The sequence below is a fragment of the Macaca fascicularis genome, chromosome 10 (genome assembly GCF_037993035.2).
Source record: "Macaca fascicularis isolate 582-1 chromosome 10, T2T-MFA8v1.1".
In the NCBI taxonomy this organism is placed as follows: Eukaryota; Metazoa; Chordata; class Mammalia; order Primates; family Cercopithecidae; genus Macaca; species Macaca fascicularis.
The window spans coordinates 69,328,760-69,355,552 of NC_088384.1; the positions used below are offsets into that span (position 1 = coordinate 69,328,760).

A 26,793-nucleotide genomic window follows, 5' to 3' on the forward strand; every position below is an offset into this window, starting at 1 on the left:
TCGCGCCCTTCTGCTCTCACGAGATCTGGTGACGTCAGCGCTCGCCGCCATCTTGGACTCGGGCTGAGGAATAAATTCCCCCGGCACCGAAACACGGTCTTTCTCTAGACGCATCTTGCTGGGAGAGTGTCCGTGGCTTTGCGTCCGCGTCGCGGCCCTGCGGTCGGCGGCCTCCTCGTGGAGCGTAGCAAGGGTAGGCTCCGCGTGGCGTCTTTGCCCGGCTCCAAGATGGACGGCAGCGGGGACTGGGGGAGCACGTGGCGCCCTGCTCGCCTGCTCCCGGGGCAGCTGGGATGGTGGCGGAGTCCGGAGGCCTCCTGCTGCCGTCGGGCAGGGAGGCCGGCGGAGGCGGGGCCGTGGCCGCCCCCGAGAGGCGCCCAGGCGGCGGCGGCCCAGCCTCTTCTTTCCTCGCACAGTCAGGCGGCCCTTGCTCGAGTCCCGCGTCGCCATGGCCGCGGTTCCCGAGTTGCTGCAGCAGCAGGAGGAGGACCGCAGCAAGGTGAGGTCCTCCCCACCTCAGGCTCCTGGGCGGGTGGCCCTGCGAGCTCCTGGGTGGCTATATTCTTTGCCTTGCGCGTCCGTAGGCCCTGGCTGCTCGTGGCCATCCCTAGCGCGGGAAGCACCCGTGAGGCCCGGGCAGCCCCTGTTCCTCGTCTTCTCTGAAGGCTGCCCTGGGGAATCCCTGTGGGTCCCCCGGATTCTCTCAGGATAGAACCGGAGACGCGGGACCTTAGCCCCGGCTCAGGCGCCCGTGCCGAGTGGACTTGGAGAGAGGATCTCTGGAGACCCCGGAATGTTCATTTTAAAACTTCCCTCGGCTTCGTGGTGACCTGTAGGTGAACGTGAAATTGACTTAACGTGAGACAGACCAGTTTGGTTTGTTGCCCCCAAAATGCTCCCCCCTTTTCTCCCCCCGCCTTTTTTTTTGGTGGGGGGAGCCCAAACAACTTGGGAAATTCCATCAGGTGTCCGAACATGCTTCCTACAACTTCAGAAACGCAAAATGCGTTGTTGTGGGGAGTTGTGTAATTTTTAGTAGGTGCTCAAATACTTGCTGAACTTGGTGTCTATTTTTAAGTCTTGTCCATTAATGTAAACTGCCCCTAGGTCACGTGTATCTTGAGGTCTAAAAGATTATTAATGCAATAAATTGAGATTGCAATAGCCAATTAAAGATTCAGAGATGAGCCTCCACTGTTTCATTGGTTCTTTAAATTTGCCTCGTTAGCTTTGCGATGCATGGTTTGTGAGCAACCTTTCGTGCAGTATCGTCGACATAAGTTTTTCTGACCGATGAAAAATAACCTCTAAAAATACAAGGCTCTCTAAAGTGTAACTTGGAGCCGTCTTAACTTACACATCTCTTGAGAAATTAAAGGCACCTCCATAGAGAAACGTGTTCATCTAGTAAGTAGATACCGTAGTTTCAAAGCGGCTGGATTGTTCCAAGAAGGGTATCATTGTTGAGTTAATTATTGAAATAGAGCTTTGTATACAGGAGGTTGTTTAAGAGTGTTTTCTTTGAAAGTTCTTTTTTACTAAAACAAGGTAGAAACTTGAGACCACGATTCTTTGTAAAACATTATAAAGGTACTTTTCTCCATAAAGGGTAGATACTGGATGGGGGTTTTGGTAGCATTTTGTTTTTTTTCTTTCTTTCTGGTACATTATTTTAGCTGTCTTGATTCAGAGTCAGCTAGGTAAAAGGACTCAATTGCTTCACCCCACTCTGATAGTACAGTATATTGCGCCTGGTTTTTTAAATGACTTTTCCATCACCCTGATCCTCCATCAAAATTGGAGAATAGTTATGAAGTCCATTTCCTACCTGTTTTAGAGGCTCCAGAAACTGTTGGTATCTGTAGTGAAGAGGGTTATATGGCATTATTTTCCTTTTTACATTACAGGAATAAAGAGGCAATAAAACTAAATAATTACCCTGACGCGTGGCTTTATTTTTGTTTTCTGATCTCTGCTGATGCTGATACCCTGCAGTGGTCTGGCCTAGATGGTATTACGGTGTTATCATTAACTGAAAGGGAGTTTGGGGCAAGTATGAAATAATGGGAAACCAAGTCCTGGGCAACTTCTTGCCATAATACAATTTCAGTAGTCAACTGAAATGTTTTGTGTGTTACTTAAAATGTTTAAAAATGCCCCCCTGATAATTTGGTTTGGAATTCCCCTGAGGATGGAGTTAAGACCAACTAAGGTAGGGGGACATACTTGATTCTTCAGGATTTTGAATTCTAGCCCAATACCCATTTTGACTAATTCAGCAAAACTGAAAGGGAATATTGTGTCAAGTCGCGTCTGGTAGCCAGACACTGGCATTTTGTTACATTCTTTAGCTGAGGGTGTTTGGTTTGCCTTCCTCAGAAATAGTTCAGGGGAAGAGATGCATGGTTGATTTGGTTCCTAACTGGACCTCTACTAATGACAAAGATTGTTTTTTGATTTTTTTTTTCCCCCTTTTGAGACGGAGTCTCCCTCAGGCGCAGTGGCGCGATCTCAGCTCACTGCAACCTCTGCCTTCTGGGTTCAAGCGATTCTCCTGCCTCAGCCTCTCAAGTAGCTGGGATTACAGTCCGCGCACCACCATGCCTGGCTAATTTTTGTATTTTTGTGGAGACCGGGTTTCACCGTGTTGACCAGGCTGGTATTTGAACTCAACCTTCCCAGCCTAGTGCTATATTTGACTAGGGGGTTCTCCTTCCTTGACAGTAACAACTTGGCCTTAACTTACTTACTGCTTTGTTACAGGGACTTTGGTGAATATCTGTCCTCTTAGCTAGTCAAGAGTGTTTGTAGACTAAGTACTGCTGCTCTGGTTTCATGTTTAACTGGTATGGAAACTGCTCTAGGGGTATTTTTGTTCTCCATTAGCGAGGATGGAGTGCAGTTCGTTAGTATAGGAACAATCCTGAACTTTGACCAATACCATAGCAAGTCCAAACTTACCAAATTTTGTGGACTGAAGCTTTATGCTACCCTTGCAACTATTTTCTAAGTTGAGGAAGTATGACATATCAAGCTGCCCACGCCTTAGTTCTAGTTCAGTAACTTGTACTCGGTGTCTTAAGATCCCCATTTGTGAATACTCTAAAAGGTCGTTATCTTTTCACATTATTTCGGCCATAGGTAGAAATGGCCAAAAGGCTTTTTTCGAGACAGGGTCTGGCTGTCACCCAGGCGGGAGTGCAGTGGCACGATCATAGCTCCCTGCAGCCTCGACCTGGGGAGCTCAGGTGATCGCCCCCACCTCAGCCTCCTGAGTAGTTGGGGTACAGGCATGCACCACCATGCCTGCCTAGGTTTTGTTTTTTTTTTTGTTTTTTGTTTTTTTTTTTTTGCTAGAGACGGGGTTTCACCATCCAGTTCAACATGCTGGGATTACAGGCATGAGCCATTGTGCCTGGCCAAGGCTTTAAGTTTGTAGAATTGTTTCTGAGCTGTAAACTCGCAATCATTGAGACCTAGTGATCATCTAAACTAGAGGTTTAGTTTAAAATTCAGTTTCTCAGTCTGGGGAGCAGTGTTGACATTTTGGCCTGATCACTTTTGTTGAGGAGTGCCCTCTGTTGTAGGATGTTAAGCAACGTTCTTGGCCACTGTTAGGACTCCTCCCCTCCCATGGTGATAGTAAGAAGTCAAAATTGCCTGCTTGAGAATCACTGGTTTAAACGGACTTCCTTCTAAAATGATGTGATATGAGTGGGGTCAGGTTGTGTTACAGAAGTTGGTCTTTGTGTGCTTGTTGCGAATTTTTCAGGTTTTCTATTAATCTTGCCTAAGGAAGTAACATGCCATGTAAAAATTAGCATTGTTGGATATCTTTGTGAGAATTAAGCTTTTCCACTAGTATTGAGGAACCATATCAAAAGGTGGTGAAAGATGGTTTTCTTCAGCAGGTTCTGGGTACTTGAGGGTTACAAAGGGAGGGCTTCATGTTTGTGAGTGCCAGCTTTGGACACTGGAAACCTACCTGAGTTTCTTGTGCTACAGAGGGGAACTTGGTTTAAAATCCTGCTGTTTTCAACATTTTGCTGTCTTTATTATCAGGGTCTTGTTGCTTGAGCAAATTAGGTGAGAACGGTTCTATAGGTTAGTACCCTGAATGTCTCAAATAGCCCGTGGTCAAACAAGTGTGTAGTGAAGTTAAATAGTATTTAAAGAAACAGACTAATTTTAATGACCCAACAGTGAGAAAACTATTTCAGAGCTTTGTAAGTTCTGTCTTGTCTTACTGAAATTGTAAAGGAAGATGGCCATAGGATAGCTCTCATCTCACATGAATGTGGTAAATTTGATTTTTTAAAGTATAAATTAAGTTTCTCTGCATGATCTAACTTTCCAAAAAGTGGCTTCTTCACCCTTAATACCTATTTTCTGATTGGCCATTGAGGTACTCTGACAAGGTCTAAAAGAGATTCACACCTTCGCATGCTGCCTAAAGGCAAACCATAGTCCCTAAGGAGGAGTGTGTAAATTGCAGTTTGAGGGGCAGCCAAGACTTCAGTTTAGAAATGGAGGTCCTTGGCTTGACTCTTCCCCTTTTTACATTTTGGCATAACTTTTTTAGGAACTCCTATATGGTCTGGAGAGAAAAGTATAATTTTCTGCCTGAAAAGCTCAGTTTCTGAAGGGCACACTCCTCAGCGTTCTAGTCATGGTAAATGGTGAGGAATACAAATCCAGATGGCTCCCCTCACAGGGTTTTCACTTTTTCTTTCAAGAGCACCGCAAAGCCAGGACATTGTGCTGTTAGATACTTGGTAGCTGGCGGGTGATACAATGTTGGACTTCTTCCCCCAGCCTTCCTATAGCTTTCATGAATTTTATTTTGAATTCTTGTTTTTATTTTGTTTAGAATTCTTTTTTTCAAGACAGTCTTACCGTGTTGTCCAAGCTGGTCTCGAACTCCTGGGCTCAGGCCAGCCTCCCGCACTGTCTCCTGAATGGGCCCCTGGCTTGAGTATTGGAATATTTACATCTGAATGCTTTGGGAAATTTGCTGTACCTCAAACTCAGAGTGAAAGAAATGTCCAACCAAAAAGCAGGCAGCCTGCTCTCCATGCTGCCATTTATGTCTCAAACTGAGATGACCAAGTTTAAGTTCAAACTAGCAGCTCTACCACTGTTGCTGAAACATCTTTCTTGGTAAAGGTAAATTCTGAAACCTATTTCCTATTCATCTTGGTTTGATCATGAAGTGAGACCCATGGAAGGCAGTGAACGTCCTTCAGCACCCTCATCCACATGAGTAATACGGACCATCTTAACCTTTGTCGAAGAGGGCTTGTTCCAGCCTTGGCGACAGAGTGAGAGCCTGCTACAAAAAAAGGGGGCTTGCTGACTTGATATGCCGGTGAACTTTTGGGAGGGAGCCTTGATGGGATTCTGTAGTAGGGAAGGCCTTTAGCTCTGAATAAAGGAAATTGGCATTTCTGTTTTTTACTTTTTGAGACAGGGTCTCAGGATCTCAGCCTTCTCCCAGGCTGGAGTTCAGTGGTCTGATCATAGTTCACTGCAGACTCAAAATCCTGAGCTCAAGTGATCTTCCCACCTCAACCTCCCAGAGTGTTGGGAGTACAGGCGTAGGCCACCGAGCCTAGCTGATTTTTTTTTTTTTTAAGGCCTTGTCTGAAACTCCTGGCCGCAGGCGATCTTCCTGCCTCAGCCTCCCAAAGTGCTGGGATTGCAGACAAGAACCTCTCTGCCTGGCTGGGTTTCTGTTATTCATTTGTTGGACCTGCTTTCTTGGTAGCAGTGGTGTATTGATTCCCACTAGGATTTCTCTGCCAGCAGATCCTTACAGATCATGTAGTTCAACCCTTTTGCTTTGTGAATTCATTTGAAAGTATTATAATTTCGCTACATAATAATTAATGGATTTCTTGACATGCATTAGATATTTAAGGCAGTAATTTAACTCTGGTTCCACGTTGATTCCATTAGTGCATGGGCTTGCAGCCTTGTGAAATGATGATTCAGTTTATCCATTCGCTGAGTGCGCTGCACTGACCTCCTTCCAAGCCTCAGTTCCTGTTCTAGGAACTTGAGGCTATGTAGCCTGCAAATGCCCTGCAGTCTGCAGTGTTCTACTGTGAACTGCTTGTGTGTTGGCAGGCTACCGGTAAGAATGGTTGGTGTCAGCAGGGATGGGGCTCTCTGGGACCCATCTCACAAAGATGAGTGGTGAAAATCTGATCACTTGCTGCAGCCTTTCAGTTTTTTATTAAGCTGATGCCTGAGTAGCTTTAATAGCTATTAGCTATGTTAGTAGACTGAGATCTTCTGTTAGAAGTCCTTAGTTCTGTTTTCCTTGGGGACTAAGAAATTGCAGGCGTGAATTACAGGAAGGTGAGAACTAATGGCTAGGGAATGAGAGCCAATACCTGTAAAAGCAGATTTGGGCCAGGTGCGGTGGCTCACGCCTGTGATCCCAGCACTTTGGGAGGCTGAGGCGGGCAGATCATGAGGTCAGGAGTTAGAGATTAGCCTGACCAACATGGTGGAACCCCTTCTCTACTAAAAATACAAAAATTAGCCGGGTGTGGTGGCGTGCACCTATAATCCCAGCTACACAGGAGGCTGAAGCAGAAGTATCTAGGATAATTGAACCCGGGAGGCGGAGGTTGCGGTGAGCTGAGCTTGTGCCACTGCCCTCCAGCCTGGGCGACAGTGAGGCTCCGTCTCAAAAAAAAAAAAAAAAAAAAAAAAGGCAGAGTTGATGTATTGCTTATAGTTAGTTGAACCAGTTGTTTTTCACACACCAGTGCCATAATCTGCAGCTGAGATCGAACACAGTTAAGTAGGTATTAGTTATCTTCAGGATGGAAGAGAACAGTAACAATTCAGAGCACCAATGGGAACATTGTTTCCTGAGAGTTCAAACAGTAACAAAGTAACATATGTTTCCTAAATATGTATCATGTGAATCTTTAACGTTTGTGGACAGTAATACAAACCTAGAGTGTGACAGAACATCTTAGAATTTTATGTCCTTACTTATGAATATTGGACTAGGCAAGGTGTGGATACCTTTCCAGCTGAAAATCTGATCAAGGAGGCAGACTTCTTGGCTCCATGCTAAGAATCGTGGGTGATTTGTCATATTGGCCCTCTTTCTGGCAAAATCTTAGTTTTCTTAGGCAGTGGAATGAGGCATAACAAAACAAAATCCCTGGAGGCTAGGAACAGTTTGATAGAAGACACTGTAGCATGTGCTGCTTAAGTACATATCTCCTGCTTTTGGAATGGAAACTAGGAAGTTATTTAAATAGATACATCTGTTTTTTATCCTATCTGCAGTAATTAATGTGGGATATTCAAATAGGAAAATACGGGCTAGCACTGCATATTGTATACATGTCTTACATTGTATGCAAATGACTATTAGATTTAGATGACTAATTAGATTTAAATGACGGTTCAGCTAGCTCCAATCTTAACAGATCAGAGATTGTGGAGTTTAACTTCTTTGGACTGTGTCTTTTTCATTTTGGCGCTGTGTCTGCAGTCACCATAACCACTTAGAAAAATCTGTATTTTTTTCTGTTCTCCTCATGTGTTCTGAGTTTTTGAATCTTCCCTTTTGTGGTGTTCAGTCATCCAGGTGCCCTTTGCCCTCTGTGAGCCATTAAACCTTTTGAAGAGGCAGCTTTGCTGGGATCATTGTCTTGTGCCACAGTGAGTCGTAAGTGAAATTTGGGCCAAAAGTGAGTTTATGAAGATTGGTGGGCAGGAGCTCAAGATCTGCAGGGTTGTCCTGTAGCCCGTGTCTGATGTGCCCCAGCTGGGAAGCTGATGAATAGGTGAGGAAATGCACAGGGATTCCGTAACTGCTTTTCTCCTTTTAGAGAAGTGCTTTGGCTCTCTTACCAAAAGCATCGCGATTTCTTAAAACAGTTGAAAATGTGCTTTCCAAATGAAGCTGTGCTTGTTTACCTCTTGTTTACCATGAAGGCTGATTATAATCTGTATTGTAAGGATTGACCTGGTAGGGGGAAGTACATCATGAACTGAAACTTTACCTAAAACTTTGAATACATGAACCAGTAGTTTCAAGAGAAATCTACAAAAGTCAGGCTTTTTAAAATTTTTAAAAAGTTCTGAAATAGAGATGAGGTCTCAATATATTGCTCAGGCTGGGTTGTTGAGATTTTTGTTTTTTGTTTTGTTTTGTTTTGTTTTGGAGACTCGCTCTGTTGCCAGGCTGAAGTGCAGTGGTGCGATCTCGGCTCACTGCAACCTCCGCCTCCCGGGTTCAAGCAGTTCTCCTGCCTCAGCCTCCTGAGTAGCTGGAATTACAGGCACGTGCTACCATGCCAGACTAATTTTTTTTTTTTAAGACGGAGTTTCACTCTCATCGCCCAGGCTGGAGTGCAGTGGCGTGATCTCGGCTCACTGCAACCTCTGCCTCCTGGGTTCAAGCGATTCTCCTACCTCAGATGTTACAATGCTTACAGTGGCAGTTTACAACAGTTGACAAAGCAGGCTTCAGAACCAAGTCCCGCCTTGGGCATGCCAGACCTTTGCCATGCAAAGTTGGCCCTGTTGGCCAACACCGAGTCTCTGTCTTAGGCCACACCTGAGTAGCTGGGATTGCAGGTGTGCGCCATCACGCCCAGCTAATTGTTGTATTTTTGGTAGAGACGGAGTTTCACCATGTTGGCCAATATGTTCTCGATCTCCTAACCTTGTGATCCACCTGCCTCTATCTCCCAAAGTGCTGGGATTACAGGCGTGAGCCACCGTGCCTGGCCAATTTTTGTGTTTTTAGTAGAGACGGGGTTTCACCATGTTGGTCAGGCTGGTCTCGATGTCCTGACCTCAGGTGATCTGCCTACCTTGGCCTCCCAAAGTGCTGGGATTGTAGGCGTGAGCCACCACACCCAGCCAGAAGTCAGTTTTAAAACTTAAATTATTTGAGAGTAGGTATATTTTCAGTTTGATTCTTACAAGTGACCTAAGGAATCTGGAAAAGAGGTAAAACTTTGCATGGTAAAGGTCTGGCATGCCCAAGGCGGGACTTGGTTCTGAAGCCTGCTTTGTCAACTGTTATAAACTGCCACTGTAAGCATTTTAACATCTGTGGCCTAAGGCAGAGACTCAGTGTTGGCTAGCAGGGCTAAGGAGTACTCTGAGCCCTTCAAGCTAAGGGAGATGGAGGCAGAGGCAAGTGAGAGGGGAAGAGTGGAGCCTGGTCATTATTTAGCAAGTTCTGTAGCACTGTGGAGTGGGTTTGTTGACTAAGCAGAAGAAGGAATGCTGAACTTTTAGTTACACTTGATGCTTCCTGAGTGAGGGTACAAATGCTGACTTAGAAGCTCTAGTCATTTCATTACTTTCTACCCATGTTTGTCTCATCTGGAGGGTTATATGCTGTAGTATGAGAAAGTTTGTTTAACTTGTGCCTGAGGGACATTGAGTTGGTGATGGCCTGGATGCTGAGGGATTTTGCCAGTATTCTCTTTTAGACAGTTCTTTTAGGTCCAAATACAGAATTGCAGTATTTGCTTATTTGGTGGTTAGGACTATCATGTCAAGTGATTGGATTTTACCTTGAATCCCTTCCTAGAGTGAAATGTCTGGGCGAAAAATGGCTGCTAGTGAAGCTCGGATGTTTGATATGCTGTGGTTGCAGTCACTCATACCTAGTAGTTTTCTTCTTTTTGTCCTCATCACATTCTGAAACAAAAAATGTTTCTATACTAACCAGGAAGGAAGACAGGTATAGTCGGGGGTATTACCTCTACATGGGAAAAGGAACGAAAACAGAAGATAATTATTCAGAGGAATGAAAAGCAGCTAAAGCAGCTGGTAGCATCCATTATAGCTTTAACTGTGGTGCTTGAATGAGCTGCATTTACTTGATTACATCCCCCTTGGGTCCTCCTATTTGAGTTCCAAGGGTATCCCATATGGGGTTCACAGGCTCAGTGAGTTTGCTGGGCTTGTGAGCAAAAATGGAACTGTCAGCATATTCATTTGAGCAGTGCTAGAAGTCAGGGTTTGTAACTTCTTTAGGAAATGGAATCTTAGGAAATGTGGCAGTTTTAGAGCTCTGGGAAACGCACCTTAGACCTGTCCTGTGAGATGCCCTATGTCTCCTCCAGAGACCATGGCTACTTCTTATGCCTGGCTCTGAATTCCTGTTCTTGGGCCTGCCTGACCTTGACAGATAAGCCTAAGATCAGTAGAGTCGTTGGTATTCCTCTGCACATCTCAGTTAATGGTTTGAGGTATTGTTTTTAAAGGCTGTATTTGCCCAGTGTTAACTCAGCAGAAGGAAGGAAACTCTTATCAGAAAATATGCCAGAGCTGGAGTCACAGTTATGATCAAATGAAGTCTCTGACCTTGAAGCTTTATCTTTGTTTGCAGAGATCTCACAAATGGACATGTGAAAATTAAGCCAGACAAGCAGGTTTCATAGGAATTATCGATAATTCATTTGGAAGAAAAAGTACTTAGGTTGAGATGTGAGGACTCAAAAGTATCTGTTTTGATGTTACTAATAGTTGCTGTTAAAAATCAACTTCTGGTGACTACTTGAGCTTAATTTCTGGGAGGAAAGCCATTGTGATATCTCCCTCTGGCTTTCAGAATTAGAAATATACAGTGCTTAAGGAAAAGGGAAGTACTTGAAACTTTTAAGTAATCCATGTGCTTTTAGTGAATGTATTTAGTCTTTTTGTAGCTGATTGACTAGATTTTCAAGTTTTAGAGGTTAAGTACATAGTTTTAGTCTTGAACTTTTTAGTTTCAAGAAAGGGACCCAAAGGGAAATTTGGAGTGAAATACCTCATCTTCTTAATTCTAATCTTCAGTTGGCATTCCCTGCTTTGGGTAATCCAGTGTTATGACAACTTTAGCACTTTTTACAGTAAAAGGAATGGGGCAATGAGAGGCTTACTCTGTGAGTTCCTCGTGCTTTGTGTGTCAGGCTTTCAGATTGGCCACCACCTTGTCTGCTTTAATTTACCTTTATTTAAGTTACTTTTCCCTAATAGCCCAGTTCGTATCAGTGCTGCCACTGTTCTCTCTCTCTCTCTCTCTCTCTCTCTCTCTCTCTCTCTCTCTCTCTTTGACTGGCAGAAATGGAGTTACGTAGTTTTTTCCTCTGAATTTCCAGCTCACAAAATTAGTTGAGTATTCAGAGCAGCGCTCACACTTGTTGCTCATGTGTAACCACAGTGGGATTGTACTAAGTAAGTAAGGCCTTGGTTGGTTTTTCTAATTCACCCCTCCTGTCTAGATTCCTTGGCTATTTGAAACAGTCCCAGGTTTACTCTGAACTCTCCACCCAGGATCCTATTCCTCATGGCTGTTCTCTGTGCCATCTCCCTAGGTTTTCCTGTCAGATGTTTGTGTGGCCTGGTTAATGCCTCTTGAATGTTCATTGTACTTTGGCATTTATGTAAGAATTCAAGATTTTGTTCTGTTTTAGTACTGTACAGGCCTTAGTGTACAGTCAGGTATTTGGCCAAATGTATTTCTCATGTAGGCATAAAAATATGTAATGTACATGACATTATTGTAGCAGTTGTTTTGTTTACATTACAGGAATACTTTGGATATACCAATGCATTTGAAGAAGGGGTTTCCCCTCAGTTTCGAATAAACTTAGAAATGTCTCAATTGACATTTCTAAATGATCTACGTATAAACTGCTTTTTAGTAACTCCTCATTTTTGGAGTAATTTTTTAGGGCCAAATGGGTTTGAAACTAATATGCAAAAAATGTATTTCAGCTGAGATCTGTATCTGTGGACCTGAATGTTGATCCCTCGCTTCAGATTGACATACCTGATGCACTCAGTGAGAGAGATAAAGTCAAATTTACAGTGCACACAAAGGTAAGTAACAAACAGTGGTAATACATACAGTGCTAGGTTGCAGCCTTGTTATTCACAGTGGATGTGAGAAGAGATTCCCTGAGCTTGAAACAGTTGCTATTCATAGGGTAGCACTATTAAGTGAGAACTTCCCTAATCTCACAGCAAGCATCAGGTGAGTGCCATTTTGGCAGCAGCATTCTGCTCTGGCAGAGCCCTGGGCTGTGGGTTCTTTTTTTTTTTTTGACAGTCTCACTGTGTTGCCCAGGCTAGAATGAAGTGGCGCCATCTTGGCTACTGTAACCCCCAACTCCCAGGTTCAAGCAATTCTCGTGTCTCAGCCACCAGAGTAGCTGGGATTACAGGCCTGAGCCACCACACCCAGCTAATTTTTATATTTTTAGTAGAGATGGAGTTTCACTGTGTCAGCCAAGCTGGTCTCAAACTCCTGACCTCAGGTAATGACGTGCCTCAGCTTCCCAAAGTGCTGGGATTGAAGGCTTGAGCCAAAGCCACCACACCCCGGGGCCCCACCTTCGTTTTTAATTTGCATCCAAGGGAAGTTTCTCTCTGTAGCTTGCTGTTTTTTCAGCATTTACTAAATTGGGAAGGACCTTTCCCATGTGGTTTTTTCTTAACGCTTGGGCAGCTTGAATAGCACACTTCAGTTATTCCGGAGGCAGTGTAAAAAGACTGGTGACATAATTCTCTGCCTGAGCTTACCAGATCAAAGGAGGTAAAATCAGCATTCACTGGAGTGAAAAGGAAGGAAGCCAGGGACAATTTTTAGAACCATAGTAAGTAACAGCTAGGAGGTTTTTTTAAAATTTATTTTTCTTTTTTGTTATAAGTTGGGGGTGGGGGGTAAATTCAGACTTACAAAAGTAGAATTTGGGGCTGGGTTGGGTGGCTCACACCTGTAATCCTAGCACTTCGGGAGGCCAAGACAGGCAGATCTGTTGAGCCTGGGCAACATGGCAAAAACCTCTTTCTTCCAAAACTATAAAAATTAGCTGGATGTGGTAGCGCACACCTGTAGTTCCAGCTACTCAGGAGGCTGAGGTGTTGGGAGGATGGCTTGAAAGCCTGGAAGGCAGAGGTTGCAGTGAGCCAAGAAGCCAAGATCATTCCACTGCACTCCAGCCTGGGTGACAGCCAGACCCTGTTCCAAAAATGTATATATACAAAAAAAAAAGTACACAGAAACAAAAAAATAGAATTAGGGTTGTGGCTTACTTCTTGGAACTGAACTTCTACCAGTAGATTATCTGATTGGATATTCATTACAAGCTTCAGAAAGGTGGAGTCTGGGGAGAAATCCTTAGAGTTCAGGTTGAAGCTTAGCTGGGACTTTCATGATCGGAGATCATGTGTTACTGCTTGGTTCTTTACTGGATCATACTATGATGTATTATGCAGAATTTTCTGCCATGTAGCCCAGGAAACCCAAATCACTTATCTAAAAGTCATGGTTACCAGTTAATTTCTTTCTTTCTTTACAGACCACATTGCCCACGTTTCAGAGCCCAGAGTTTTCTGTCACAAGGCAACATGAAGACTTTGTGTGGCTACATGACACTCTTATTGAAACAACAGACTATGCTGGGCTTATTGTGAGTCTTTTAGAAAATCAAATAAGCTAGTTCTTTCTGCCTTGCTATGCATTTAGTGTAAAAGAGACTTATATCCACTTTTTGTAATGGATTGTGAAAAGTTAGATTTCATCTACCTGTGGGAGTATTTGCTAACTGTCAAGTGGAAAATATGTGAAGGAAATAGTGTTAGAGCTTTGAGGTGGTGCATCCAGGCTTACATTATTTACATTGTAAAGGGGTGTGAACAGTGTAATGACTTCAGCCTTACCTACCTTTAGGTTTGGTTTTTCTCTGGTATGTTTTTTTCCAGGGTCAGTAGAATTGATTTCTAGGAAACATTAGTATTGGTACTAGTTTGTGATAAAATTTCTCAAAAGTTGCTGAAGGAGGCCATACCTGTAATCCTAGCACTTTGGGAGGCTGAGGTGGGTGGGTCACCTGAGCTCAGGATTTTAAGACGTGCCTGGGCAACATAGTGAGACTCTGTCTCTACTAAAAGTACAAAAAATTTGCTGTGTGTGGTGGCACATACTTGTTTTCCCAGCTACTGGAGAGACTGAGGCATGAGAATCGCTTGAACTTGGGAGGCAGAGGTTGCAGTGAGCCGAGGCCATGCCACGTCACTCCAGCCTGTGTGACAGAGCGAGACTCTTGTCTCCCAGAAACAAAAAAAGTGCTCAAAGAGGCAGTTTTCAGCCCTTGATTGTTAATTCTTGGCTGCAGGAACAGACTTAAACTGATTTTAAAGGAGATTTCCATGCATTTTGTCCTGCCAGGCAGACTGAAGAATCTGTCCAAATGATGATTTCTTAATAAACAAAATTAGTACCGAAGCTTATATTTAGGTATGTTCTGTTCATTCAAAATTAGAGTCCTTGATTATCCTTTGGGATTAGGAAAAAAATTCTTTTGGAATACTGGAGACTGTATAATCTTGATGGCTAATCGTTGGTGTTTGGCATTCGTTGTACTAGTTTTAGGCCAACATTGAAGCAGTATAGACACTGTTGTGCTCTGAACAATTGTCTGTAATGGATAAACTGAACAAATGATTGCCATCAAAGTGAATACGCAACTCTCAGGAAGACACCTCATTTTAAGTGGCCAGAAGAAATAAGGAAGGTTAAGAAAAAACAGGAGTTGACTTTTAAATAGCCCCACAGGAGTGGAGTGGTTGTCTCCTGTGGACCAGCAAGAGTAGAATGAGGCACCAACTAGAAAACATCGCTGCTGGGACAAGAGGCTCATGAGTTCCTGCCTCTGCTGCAGATTCCACCTGCTCCTACGAAGCCCGACTTTGATGGTCCTCGAGAGAAGATGCAGAAACTGGGAGAAGGTGAAGGGTCTATGACCAAAGAGGAATTTGCCAAGATGAAACAAGAACTGGAAGCGTAAGTGGATTTTCCTGGTGGGCTCTGTCTTTTGAGAAGTAGAAAAGTGGTGCTGTATACAAAAATAAGTAGAAGAACCTGACTTAATTTTGTTTTAAGTGCAGCTGTTAATTACGTCACTAGCGTCATTTTCTAAAACTAGTAATACATCTTGCATAGTGTGGGGCATGGTCTTTGTACTTCACACATTGATTCATTGGAGGCCATTGACACTAATACCTGATAGACTAGTTGTTTTTTCCCATATGTAGAGCATACTTATTAGGGATGCTAGTCTGGCACAGTGAGGAAATAAACTTTTGTGCCTTTATAAATTGCTCATAATGTACAAAACTTTTCTTTCAGAAGGTTGATTACTAGACGTTTAGAAGAAACTAGATTGTAATGAATGCTGTTACATGAAAAAAAAAATTTTTTTTTTTTTTTTTTTTTTTGCGATGGGTTCTTGCTCTCTTGCCCAGACTGGAGTGCAATGGTGCTATCTCACTGCAACCTCCACCTCACAGGCTTCAGTGATCCTCCCACATCAGTCCCCTGAGTAACTGGGACCATGGTTACTGGGACTACTGGCACATGCCACCACACTCAGCTAACTTTTAAAATTTTTTTAGAGATGGGGTTTCGTCATGTTGCCCAGGCTGGTCTCAAACTCCTGAGCTCAAGTGATCGGCTCGCCTTTGCCTCGCATAGTGCTGAGATTATAGTGAGCTGTCCCCGGGCCAGACCAAATAATGAGTGCTGTTTACAGAGCAGCATTCTCAGTAACCATCACATTGATTTGAAAGAGGAAGTCCAGGTCTATAGGCAGCAAGTATATTTTAATCTGGTTGTCATTTATTTTTTTCAAACAAAAATAGATTTTCGGAAAGTTTCTTGTGAATCCGTCCTTTACTTCCTCATCTTAGCTGGAAAGTACTCATTCCTCTGCTCTTCCACCATCAGCTCCGAGTCCCCCAAGCTCCTGTGTCATCTAGGGCAGCACTCAAACCTCCAGGCACTGAAAGCATTTAGCAGACATTTGAGTGGCTTTGGGACCAGCTCTGGGGAATGAGGCACTGAACACAACAGACCCAAGTTTCTACCATTAGGAATTTTAAGGTGACCCTTAATGTCTAGGTTGAGAGAAAGCTGCTTTGTAATTTTTGTTAACTTTTAGCTTCATGAGACTCATGCCGTGTACTCAGGCTGCAGAGTTATAGGGTTTTCATTGCTTTAAAGAAACAAATGTTCTGTGGCTGCTAGCTAACAGTAATTGCATGTAGATTTGGGAGCTCATGGACTTGATCCATCAAATCCAATGACAACATTGCTTTCTTCCATAGGTTTATTCCACAGATTCAAAAATGGCAATTGCCTTATCTAACTAGACACCAGGTTATACTGAAACACTGTTTGGTCCAGTTGCAGTGTTTTATGTGGTGGCATGAGCAGAGCCATAGAATTAACCAGGAGTGGTATTGGTCAGGTAGTTGAGCTGTGTCAACTGAATGCTGTGTGCGCATCTCTTTTCAGTGAGTATCTCGCTGTTTTTAAGAAGACTGTCTCCTCCCATGAAGTCTTTCTTCAGCGGCTTTCTTCTCACGCTATTCTTAGTAAAGATCGCAACTTTCATGTTTTCCTGGAATATGATCAGGATGTAAGACATTTTTATTCCGTTTTGATAATCCACTTCAAATGTTTATACTTTCAAAATGTTCTTGATAGTTTCTAAAAAATTGACTGCTTTAGAGTTTTGAATTTCTTACACAATGGAAACCTTTTTAGATGCTGCTTTTCCTTCATTGTGTAGGTCATTTTTTGTAAAACTCTGCTTAAAGAAGATTTTGACTTCTTTCCCCTTCCAAAACCTAGATTTCTTTTTAAGAAATTAACAGTCCCAAACATCCTTAATTTCTTAACAATCCCGAGTTAACTACGTTCATTTTAAGGGAATTAAAATTTGTGTAATTTATTTTCTTCCCAGCTACCCTTGTTATTGAATTATGACTTTTATGCTATTTTTCTTTTTAACATGTTTTGGTTTTTGCTACTTAATATGTATAGAAGAGAACAGTAATTTTCCCAAGAATTTCATAGCCAGTAAGACTTGGCTTCTAGTCAGTCTTTCAAAATCTCTTAAGCCTTTTAGAATGAGATGACCTACCTATGTTTAGGTTTAGCCATTAGGTGTTTTTAAAGCTTGGAGGTTAAGGCAGAATTAAAGATACTTTGTGCATTTGCCTGTAGTAATAAAGAGGATTACTTAAAATGTTATTCAGAACTTCTTTAAGAGAACCTAGAAAAATACATACCATATAAACTGTTCTTTGGAATTTTCTTCCTTTAGCTAAGTGTGAGGCGGAAGAATACTAAAGAGATGTTTGGTGGCTTCTTCAAAAGTGTGGTGAAAAGTGCTGATGAAGTCCTTTTTACCGGAGTGAAGGTTAGTGGCCTGTGGCTGTTGGAGAAAATTTTTGACTTCTTTGGGAGTAGATGACCTTTTATTTCTTTGAAAGAGATACTTGTGAAGCAGATGGTTAACTTTTAAGGAATGTAAGTTTTCTTCAGATTTTGGTAATTTTCATCTACTTATTCAATTTTCACTTATTTCCCAAAGCACCTTGTTCTCTCCAAGAAGCAACTTGAACCTTTCCACACTTGGCTTCATTTTCTCCTTTTCTGTAAGGAGAGAGGTTACTCAGTTAATTTCTAAAATAATATACAAGATCAGTATTTTATACAAGATCAGTATTTTATCCCATTCTCGGAGCTACACTGTCCAGTTTGGTCACCAGCTACAGGTGATGGAGAAGCACTTGACATGTAACCTAGCTAGCACAACTAAGGAACCAAACTTTAGATTTTATTTACATATTGTATTTCAAGGCGTTAGCACAAAGATAAGAATACAAAAATTTCCAAACATTTCCATTACCCTTATAGGTATGATTTACTTTCTTCTTGGCCTTCTCATTCCTTTGTAACTGAGTAACCCTTACAGTTACTATCTGGTATCTGCCTCTGCCATTCCAGGGAGCCCAGAATACAGGTGCTCAGTAGAGAGGGCATCATCAGAAATTAGGAAACTCGGACTTAGTCCAGTTTAAGGTGTATGGGACAGTCCTGTATCCATGCATTATGGGATATTTGGCATTGGCATCCTTGGCCAGTGCCTGCCAGATACCTGGATTTCCTCCCAGTCTGAAACTAATCGAGAAAAAAAACCCTCATTCACACACAGATAGGTATGCAAGGCTAAGTGGCCATGTTCCACCTGGTAGAACCATTGTACTAGTGTAAAATAGCTGGGTCTTAGGATGCCAGTTTTACTGGGGATTGTTAAGTGATTCTTCTGTAGACATTTTCTGCCAGCCCTTGGTTTTTGCCAGCCTTGGTTAAGAAATAGTATCGTAAATTTGTAATTCCCTGATCTGTAGAGGTTAAACTTTACTCGTGTTTGCCATGTTCTAAGCAATATATTTTTATATTGATAAATATAAAAGGCTACAGGGATAGTATATTTTCACATTCATAAAATGTCTGGTTCTTTTTTTCTTCCTTCTAGGAGGTAGATGACTTCTTTGAGCAAGAGAAGAACTTCCTTATTAACTATTACAATAGGATCAAAGATTCTTGTGTGAAAGCTGACAAAATGACCAGATCTCATAAAAGTAAATATCATTTACCACTAGTCACGTACAGCTTTGCTGATGAGCCTGGCTGTGTTTGGATAAAAAGACTTGTCCTTGTTTTTGCAGATGTTGCCGATGACTATATCCACACTGCAGCCTGCTTACATAGCCTGGCTTTAGAAGAGCCCACAGTCATCAAAAAGTAAGTTTTTTTGGAAAAGCATTTCCCCAAACCCAATTGACAAGTGCTGAGTGGTAAAATTAAAAGCATAAATGAGTAATGACTATATGGTCCTGCTGTGGAGTTAAAAGCTCAGTAAGACAAGTGTCCAGCACTCATCTTACATGTTCTCTGGACATAAGACACTTACAAGACAATTGTAGGCACTTGGGCTCTTCTATATGTGAACAAATACAGTAAATGTTGTCAAAGCAATAGTTTCTGTCACACTTAAAAAGCCTGTTTTCTTTAGTTTTGGCGTTTGTGAGAGTTTATCTTGAATCTTCCCCTGGCAATTGGTGCTTGCCATTTTGCCTGGTAGTGCCCTAGACCTTCTTTTTTTTTTGGCCTGTGATGCAGCCCCAGGAGATCCGGAGAACATGTGCCTCTGCCCTGGACTTTGAAGAGATTTGGTTATGGTGGTCATGAGAATAATTTAATGACCCCAGTCTGGCACACAGCTGTTTTGATATACAGTTTTCTGAAATTATCTTCATTCATTGAATTAAAAACCCTTCCATTTTCACTCTGCACTTACATATGTGTTTCAGTTTCTGCATCCTGAGTGTTTCTGGTGTAAGACAATATTTTACTTAACATCCAGGCTTGGCAAAACAGGTGATATTACTTCTGACTTGAAATTGAAAGGCTAATGGCAGAACCATGATAAATTAAATAGCATATTTACTGCTTTGCGATGCCCATAGCAGAGCTCATTAGAACCTGACCTTGGTTAACACAGCATTGGCATTTAATAAGAATATTTGGGCACATGGCAGGATGACCAAAGGGTCACCAAGAGGCTGAGTGTGGTGTTGTACATGTGTGTAGTTTTGTGACCATCTTCTCTACTATTTGGGGTCAGTTGAAGTGAGAGCACTTTCAAATTAACGCTAAAGCGCCACAGGCTCGGACTGCTGAGTTGACTCATTCCTGTCTTGCACGCTGGTAAGATCATGTTTATAGATGATTTAAGACCTTACACCAAAATTACATGTACATTTTCAGGTACCTGTTGAAGGTTGCTGAGCTATTTGAAAAGCTTAGGGTAAGGATTTTTGTGTTGGTCTTCATAACATATTTTATAATCTGTAGCTTTCTGCCTTGATGGTGACCTTTCCTTTTCTATATAGAAAGTAGAGGGTCGAGTGTCATCAGATGAAGATTTGAAGCTAACAGAGCTCCTCCGATACTACATGCTCAACATCGAAGCTGCTAAGGTAGGAAGAGAGTTGCTCAGCTTCTCGGAGCAATGCAGGACCAGAAGTCTGTTTAAAAAGTTTCTTTACACAAAGGGGCAGAATGAGAGTTTATCAGACTTGTTTTTATGAATGACATGCCTCTCTGGCCTTGTATCCATAAAGCTTGTGTATCTGACAGCACTGTGGGGGTTGTGTGCAGTAGACAGGTAATAGTTTGGGGGATGATAGATCATTGATACGGGACACAACGTGCAGAAAGGGCTGTTGCTGGGGCAGAGAAGATTTGGGAGTTTTTATTGAATTGCAAGTATCCCTGCAGCCTTTGAGCCATAAGGCTTTATATACATATATGGGCAAATTGGTAAGCAGAATAACCTTTGGGAATGAAACATGCATTGACTGCATTGCCCTGAACAAATATGTTTTAATTTTATGTGAAATGTATTAAATCAGGCAAAATAAAATTAGATAGGATTCTATGCCCTCTGAGGCTGAAATGTCATCAGAAAGTAAGAGTAAAAATTTATTTTTCCCCCATCATGTAGTTTTATTTTAGTTAATTTGCCCTTTGGCATGTTTTCTGAATCTTGGAGTTTTTAAAAACATACTTTTTTAGTAGCTTATTTTCTTCTTTCATGGAATTTGATCTCACTTAAGATTATTTGAGTATATACAAAAATTGGCCTAGTAGTTTCACCCATCAGTTATTTCACCTAGTTTTAAATGTATAATCTATACATCATAATTGCAGATTTCAGATACTGAAGTAACTTCTACTTTGTTGTAAGATTGCAAAGAACCTTTATGTCTGACTAAGTGGATCTCCAAGGTAGATTACCAGAAGCAGGATTTGCAGGGCAGGGTTAACTTAATTGCCCAGTTTTATTTTAGCAGCTCTCAACTTCACTTACCCAGCAGTGACTGTATATGTGTTCTGATGCACAATATTTAATTTTTGAAGTTAACTTTGTTTACTGAATTAACTGAAAAAAAAATAGTTCTTCTGTTTTCACTCTTGAGTAATCACTTGATTCATATAAGGGATTCTTAAAAAAAGCTCTCAACAAAGCTATCAGCGTTGCTTATCGCTGCCGAAGCTGGAGATTTAAAAATACTCTGGGAGAGGGAAGGTGTAGAGGTAGATTATTGCCACTTAACATCTCAGGTGGTACATTGGCACTTGGGCTATTTTTTAGACTGGTTTAGATATTTAGTATGTATACCTGTTAATTTTTTTCCCAGGATCTCTTATACAGACGCACCAAAGCCCTCATTGACTATGAAAACTCAAACAAAGCTCTGGATAAAGCCCGGTTAAAGAGCAAAGACGTCAAGTTGGCTGAGGCACACCAGCAGGAGTGCTGCCAGAAATTTGAACAACTTTCCGAATCTGCAAAAGAAGGTTGAGCAGGGACATTCTTCTTTCTGTACTCTAGTTTGAAAATAATTTCAAACTTAGAAAAGTTGCACAAATAGTGCAAAAAACACCTATCTATCCTTCACCCAGTGTCAGCACTTCACCCCATCTGCCTTATCACTTGCACATGCACAGTCACCCTCATGGCTTTGTGTACTTACAAATGTTACACACCTGATTTTTCTGTACCAGTGGAGATTAAGTTGCATATATCATGCTCCTTTTAGCCCTAAAAACATTGTTGTTTATGTCCTAAGACTGAAGACATTCTCTTGTATGGTTACAGTACAGTTATTTGCTGTGATAAATTTAACTTTGGGACTACAATCTGCTGTCTATTCATGTTTGTCTTGATGTCCTCTACAAGATCCAGTCTAGGATTGCATCTGGTTATCTTAGCTATTAGTCTCCTTTACTCTGGAATAGTTCTTAGTTTTTAATGATATCAGTCTTTTTAGAGAATCTCTTTACAATTCCTGTATTTCTGACTTTTGGTTGGTTGTCCTCATGTTTTAGATCTGGTTATGGGTTCCTGGCAGAATAGAAGTAATATGCCCTTCTTGGGGTGTCACTTCTGATTGAACATTGTGTTTCTCCTTCATTTGTGGTGGTAATTTTGATTACTCAGTTAGATAGTATCCAAATCCAATTTCTCCACTGTGTAGTTACTGTTTTAACCCCCATCAGTCTGTGGTGAGGCAGTTTAAGACCACGCAAATATCTTGGTCTTCATCAAACTTCCTCCCTAGATTTAGCATGTATTAATGATTCTTACCTAAAGCAGCTGTTACTCTGATGGTTGGAGAAAGACGATTTCCCTCATCTCCAGCTCTAACTTTCCTACCCAAGTTGGCACTTGTCATTCTCCTACAAAAAGCCTTCCCTTTTCTCAGATTTCCTTTATCTTCTTTATTAGAGTCATGAATTCCCAGTTTTTAAAATGGTTTGGGATTCATTATTACCAAGTTATTTTTGATGCTTGTCCAGACTTTTCCAATAGGATCACCTTTAAGCTGGCATGTGGTTGTAACACCCTAACCCCTCTTTTAGAGCAATAGGCTATGCTAATCTTACTCTCTACTCCAGCCTTGAAACTGGCCATTTCTTCAGGGAGCCAGGGTTCTTTTTCTTTGAGAACAGTTACCAGCATCTGAGTATGCTCATTGTTTTGGGGTATCTCTGCTTCTGTGCCCTTCAGTGGACTGAGCTAGGAAATGTATGTGTGCGCGCACATGCATGCTGTTGCACACACATGCAGGTTGCAGGGATCACAAGTCCGGTCCATGTCCATGTCCACGTCCACTGGGTTCTTTCTTGCCTTATCCATTTCAGTCCTCAGCAGAGGACTTTTACCATTTCCATTGAACATGAGTGTAATATGTAGTCCTTGCCTTGCCTAAGAGGATTTAGTGGATCTTCTCTGGGTTCTCAGGAGCCATGGAACATGCCAGAGCACATGTTGGAATGGATTACCCAGAATGTGAGTAGTTGTAGTCGGGCACTATTGGACTCAGCCCCCACCCCCTGAACTCATGTTTCCATGAAAAATTCGTATCTTAACTTAGCTTTCTCCTAACTTGGTTTCCCAGTGGTTGGGTAATCTAGACGTAGGGAAATGATCTGTTCATCAACATGCCTAAGCTACCTGGGGGAAACCTAAACTTGATAGAGTTCTAATCATTTGTCTTTTTGTCTATTCAGGGTTATAATACAATACCTTAACTGTAAGCCACAGAGCTTCCTGGCAAATGTCACGTAGATAGGCTCTGAGGCTGTCCTGGTTTCTTCCAAAGTAACCTTCGTGCTACCCTTTTCCTGAAACAATTACAGCTTTTTTTTTTTTTTTTTTTAAACTAAAATTTTCAAGGAAACATACACACTTCAGAACTACTGAGTTGAAATCTTATAGGCAAGTTCCATGGCTCTGGCAATTTTAGAGGAGATTAAAGAAAAAACACAAAACTTTAAAAAATGATGCCAATTCAGGTCTACCTTTACTGCCTAAAGTTTTCGCCCACATTGATTATATCCTATATTCAAAATGCAAAATAGGTACATAGAATGCTGAGATTGGTGGGTCTTAACCTGTGTTTGCCTCTGGTACAAGTGCTTTCTGAGACTTGTAGCTGAGCTGACTAGAGTTGAGTCAGTGGGTAAGGGCTGGTTTCACAGCAGGTGAGTAGTTAGCGTATGGAGCCCTGGTACTATGTGTAGGTCCAGAGGACGGCAGGGAGCTTATTTTCACCCAGGATATCCAAGGGACTGATAAACATCACCTTGTAGTGCAAGCACTATAGACTTAACATATCACTATGAAATTTGTGACTTTTTAACTCGGATGTGGCTGCCTATATTGTAGTTCTTTCGCACAACACTAGAGGCAGGAGGAGGGTGAGTCTGCTCTGAACACTTGAGCACCAGCAGAAGGTTGAGTGATGGTCAAAGTTTTACTCAAGCAAAACTGCAAGACAGAACTTAATGTCAAAATTTAATGAAGGTAGTAGGGCGAGACATGCATATTCTTTGTTCCAATTTCCAATAGGTCATTAATGCTGAATTCTGATGGCAATAGGAGTAAATGAAAAGGAAGCATGCCCTAAAGATCATCAAGTAAACCTGTCTTGAATACGAGTAGCAGTTTTTACTGTTTCGGATTTTAAAATGTTTTAAGTTTTATTTTTAATCGACAAGTCATCGTATTGCATTTATGGAATACATTGTGATCCTTTGATACAGGTATATAGTGTGAAATTGTTAGATCAAGCTAATTGACATCTCATTTTTTCAGTGGTAATACATTTGAAATTTACTGTTTCAATATACATTATTGACTCTAGTCACCCTTTTGTGCAATATATCTCAAAATTTATTCCTTGAGTTTATTAGCTGTAGCCTTCTACCCATTCTCTTGCTCCCACCTTTCCCAGAACCCCACCCTCATCCTCTGATAACCATCATTCTATTCTCTACTTCTAGGGGGTTCAACTTAAGATTTTACCGATAAGTGAGATCATGTAATGTGTTTGTCTTTCTGTGCCTGGCTTATTGTATTTGGCATAATGTCCTCTAAGATCCATCCATGTTGTCCCATATGACAGAATTTTGTTCTTTTTAAAGGCCGAATAGTATTATGTGTCTCTACTACATTGTCTTCATCTGCTGATGGACACTCTCAATTGATTTTGTATTTTGGCTATTGTAAATAATGCTGCAGTGAACATGGAAGTACAGATACCCCATTGAGATACTTATTTCAATTCCTTTTGTTACATTCCCAGAAGTGGGTTTGCTGGATCATATGGTAATTCTATTTTTAGTTTTTTGAGGAACCTCTACACCATTTTCCATGGTAGCTGTACTAATTTACATCCCCAGCAACAGTGTAGAAGAGTTCCCCTTTCTCTGCATTGTTGCCAACACTGATCTTTCATCTATTTGAGAAAATCCATTCTAGCAGGTGTGAGGTAATCTCATTGTGGTTTTAATTTGCATTTCCCTAATGGTTAGTGATGCTGAACATTGTTTGCACAAACCTGGTGTGTCTTTTGAGAAGGTTTTCACAAGCCATTGGTGAAGTATGTGGCTCACCAGCACCCATACTCCAGCCCTGTTCCCAGTCACTGGTACCTAGAGGGTGAGAGTGAGGCTGCTCATCACATGTTCTCCAAGTTGCCAGCTGCTGCCCTCCAACTCACCATGCTTGGTGATGCGGTGATGTTTTCCACTTAAAGACAGTGATAGCTGTATCACCACCGTTAATAGAAGATGTCTAGTGTGTCCTGGTCACAGAGACGATACAAATGTGAGAAAATAATGCTGGTGCATGAAAGCTTTGGAGACCATTTGTAAGAATGCCATTTGGTAGTTAAAGTGAACATGAAAATTGTTTAGTTTTTGTTGGGTTTCATAAGCATTTTTTCTTCCTGTAGAACTGATAAATTTCAAACGGAAGAGAGTGGCAGCATTTAGAAAGAATCTAATTGAAATGTCTGAACTGGAAATAAAACATGCCAGGGTAAGTGTTTTCTACAAATGAAGCCAACATCTTTTATGGTGTTTTCCCAAGTTATTTCCCAGTTTACTAACCCATTGTCATCAGGCAATTGGGGTGGCCTTGTGGTATTAATCCTCTGTAGTACTTAGTTGATGGGAGCCACTCATTGTTTATTTGTAGTCTTGTTTATAATGTCACCCATGACTAATTTTTAGCAACTTTTTTTTTTCTATTAATAGAGATGGCATTTCACCATTTTGGCCAGGCTGGACTTCTGACCTCAGGCGATCCACCTGCCTTGGCCTCCCAAAGTGCTGGGATTACTGGTGTGAGCTACGGCTACCAGCCCTAATTTCTAGCACAACTTACTCAATCTTTCCAAGGCCCTCGCCTTCATAGAACAACGCACTGATAGTGTCTAAGAAGTTATAGTAAATAGGATCACATTTAGGAGCAAGCAGGTGAGGGCAGAGGTGCTGGGCGAACATCAGCTCTTTCGCTGGTAGCCTTACGCACTGAGGGAGAGGAGCTCTCCTACATGAAATTGGGATGAGTAGTACGTTGCAGTTCACCTGGGATTTCATGAAGAGAAGGGCCAGCTTGCTCTGGCTGACTTTAAATCTCCTATGAAAAGCTATGTTGGTGGACTTGAGTCATTACAGGCATATGGCAAGTTTTAATAATTCATTGGTCTGCCTTGACTTTTTTCCCCACAGAACAATGTCTCCCTTTTGCAGAGCTGTATTGACTTGTTCAAGAATAACTGATATGCCTTCACTCAGAAGAAAAGAAATGAATGTGAAAGAAAGCCAAGCATCACTTGCACTTAAATCATTACCACGGAAAATTTATTAGCTTCAAGTTTAAAATTATGTGAATAAATATTTTGATTTCTACAAATCTTAACATTTAACCATGTTGGTTTAAAAACATTATTGCTTGCTACTTGGACAAACTAATTTTTCCTTGTGCATTTAATACCTCTGGGCAGAATCTAAATACTGGGTTCTCCTGTAGTTCGTCTTTAGTTACTGAGAAAGGGTGTAGGAGACATTTGCCTTCTGGAAACAAGTAGAAGCAATCGCCGGGCCTATGTCCCTACAAACCCATGATTGTCAGGGAGGTGCCAGTTGCAGCAGGTGGTTCAGCTGCTCGAGGCAGGTAACAGACCTTCCATTCCTCGCTGAAGGTGGGGTTTGTGTTTTTGTTTTGCCCGTCACTCCACTGGTAGTCATCTGGTATTGACTACAGCAAGAAACATAACAGCAAGAAAATCTCATTTATCTTTATATACTCTTTGCATCTCCTTTTTTTAGTTGAGATACAAATATTTGAGGGGAGAGAAATATCTATGGGTATATATGGAAACATAATGTGGTCTAATTTGTAAGATGGCCAGATCTACATTAGGAAGAGTATGAGCTCCCTCCCTAGTGGCCATTGGGGGGTGAGGGGGGTATGGTGTATGTCTTTGGGCATTTGTTTTTTTATAAAGCATATAATAAAATAATCGTGCTACTAA

At 41.7% G+C, this 26,793-nt stretch overlaps 1 protein-coding gene and 1 non-coding gene across 14 annotated transcripts; both read left to right on the forward strand.

The window, feature by feature from the left end:
* Positions 1–98: 98 nt before the first annotated feature.
* Positions 99–26,793, forward strand: SNX5 (sorting nexin 5). 13 transcript variants are annotated; one of them, XM_005568279.4, is made up of 14 exons: positions 99–193; positions 417–499; positions 11,758–11,862; positions 13,344–13,454; positions 14,706–14,827; positions 16,340–16,463; positions 17,154–17,249; positions 18,372–18,477; positions 18,565–18,640; positions 19,667–19,706; positions 19,792–19,878; positions 21,103–21,262; positions 25,207–25,292; positions 25,988–26,793. In XM_005568279.4, exons 2-14 carry the CDS (start codon positions 449–451, stop codon positions 26,036–26,038), a joined length of 1,215 nt encoding a protein of 404 aa, XP_005568336.1. In that variant the 5' UTR covers positions 99–193; positions 417–448; the 3' UTR covers positions 26,039–26,793. The 13 variants fall into 13 exon arrangements, 12 of the variants coding, with proteins under 12 accessions (XP_005568336.1, XP_073860815.1, XP_065378801.1 ...); XM_074004714.1 differs by lacking the exon at positions 13,344–13,454; XM_065522729.1 differs by lacking the exon at positions 417–499.
* Positions 5,978–6,214, forward strand: LOC123567359 (small nucleolar RNA SNORD17). Its single transcript, XR_006690274.1, has one exon. It is a non-coding gene; the product is annotated as a small nucleolar RNA SNORD17 (small nucleolar RNA).

Coding starts and splice junctions, on each gene's coding strand:
- SNX5 (XM_005568279.4), top strand. CDS start 449: ATGGCCGCGGTTCCCGAGTTGCTGCAGCAGCAGGAGGAGGACCGCAGC. Junction 18,478..18,564: donor AATGACCAGATCTCATAAAA/GTAAATATCATT, acceptor TTGTTTTTGCAG/ATGTTGCCGATGACTATATC. Junction 21,263..25,206: donor TTCCGAATCTGCAAAAGAAG/GTTGAGCAGGGA, acceptor TTCTTCCTGTAG/AACTGATAAATTTCAAACGG.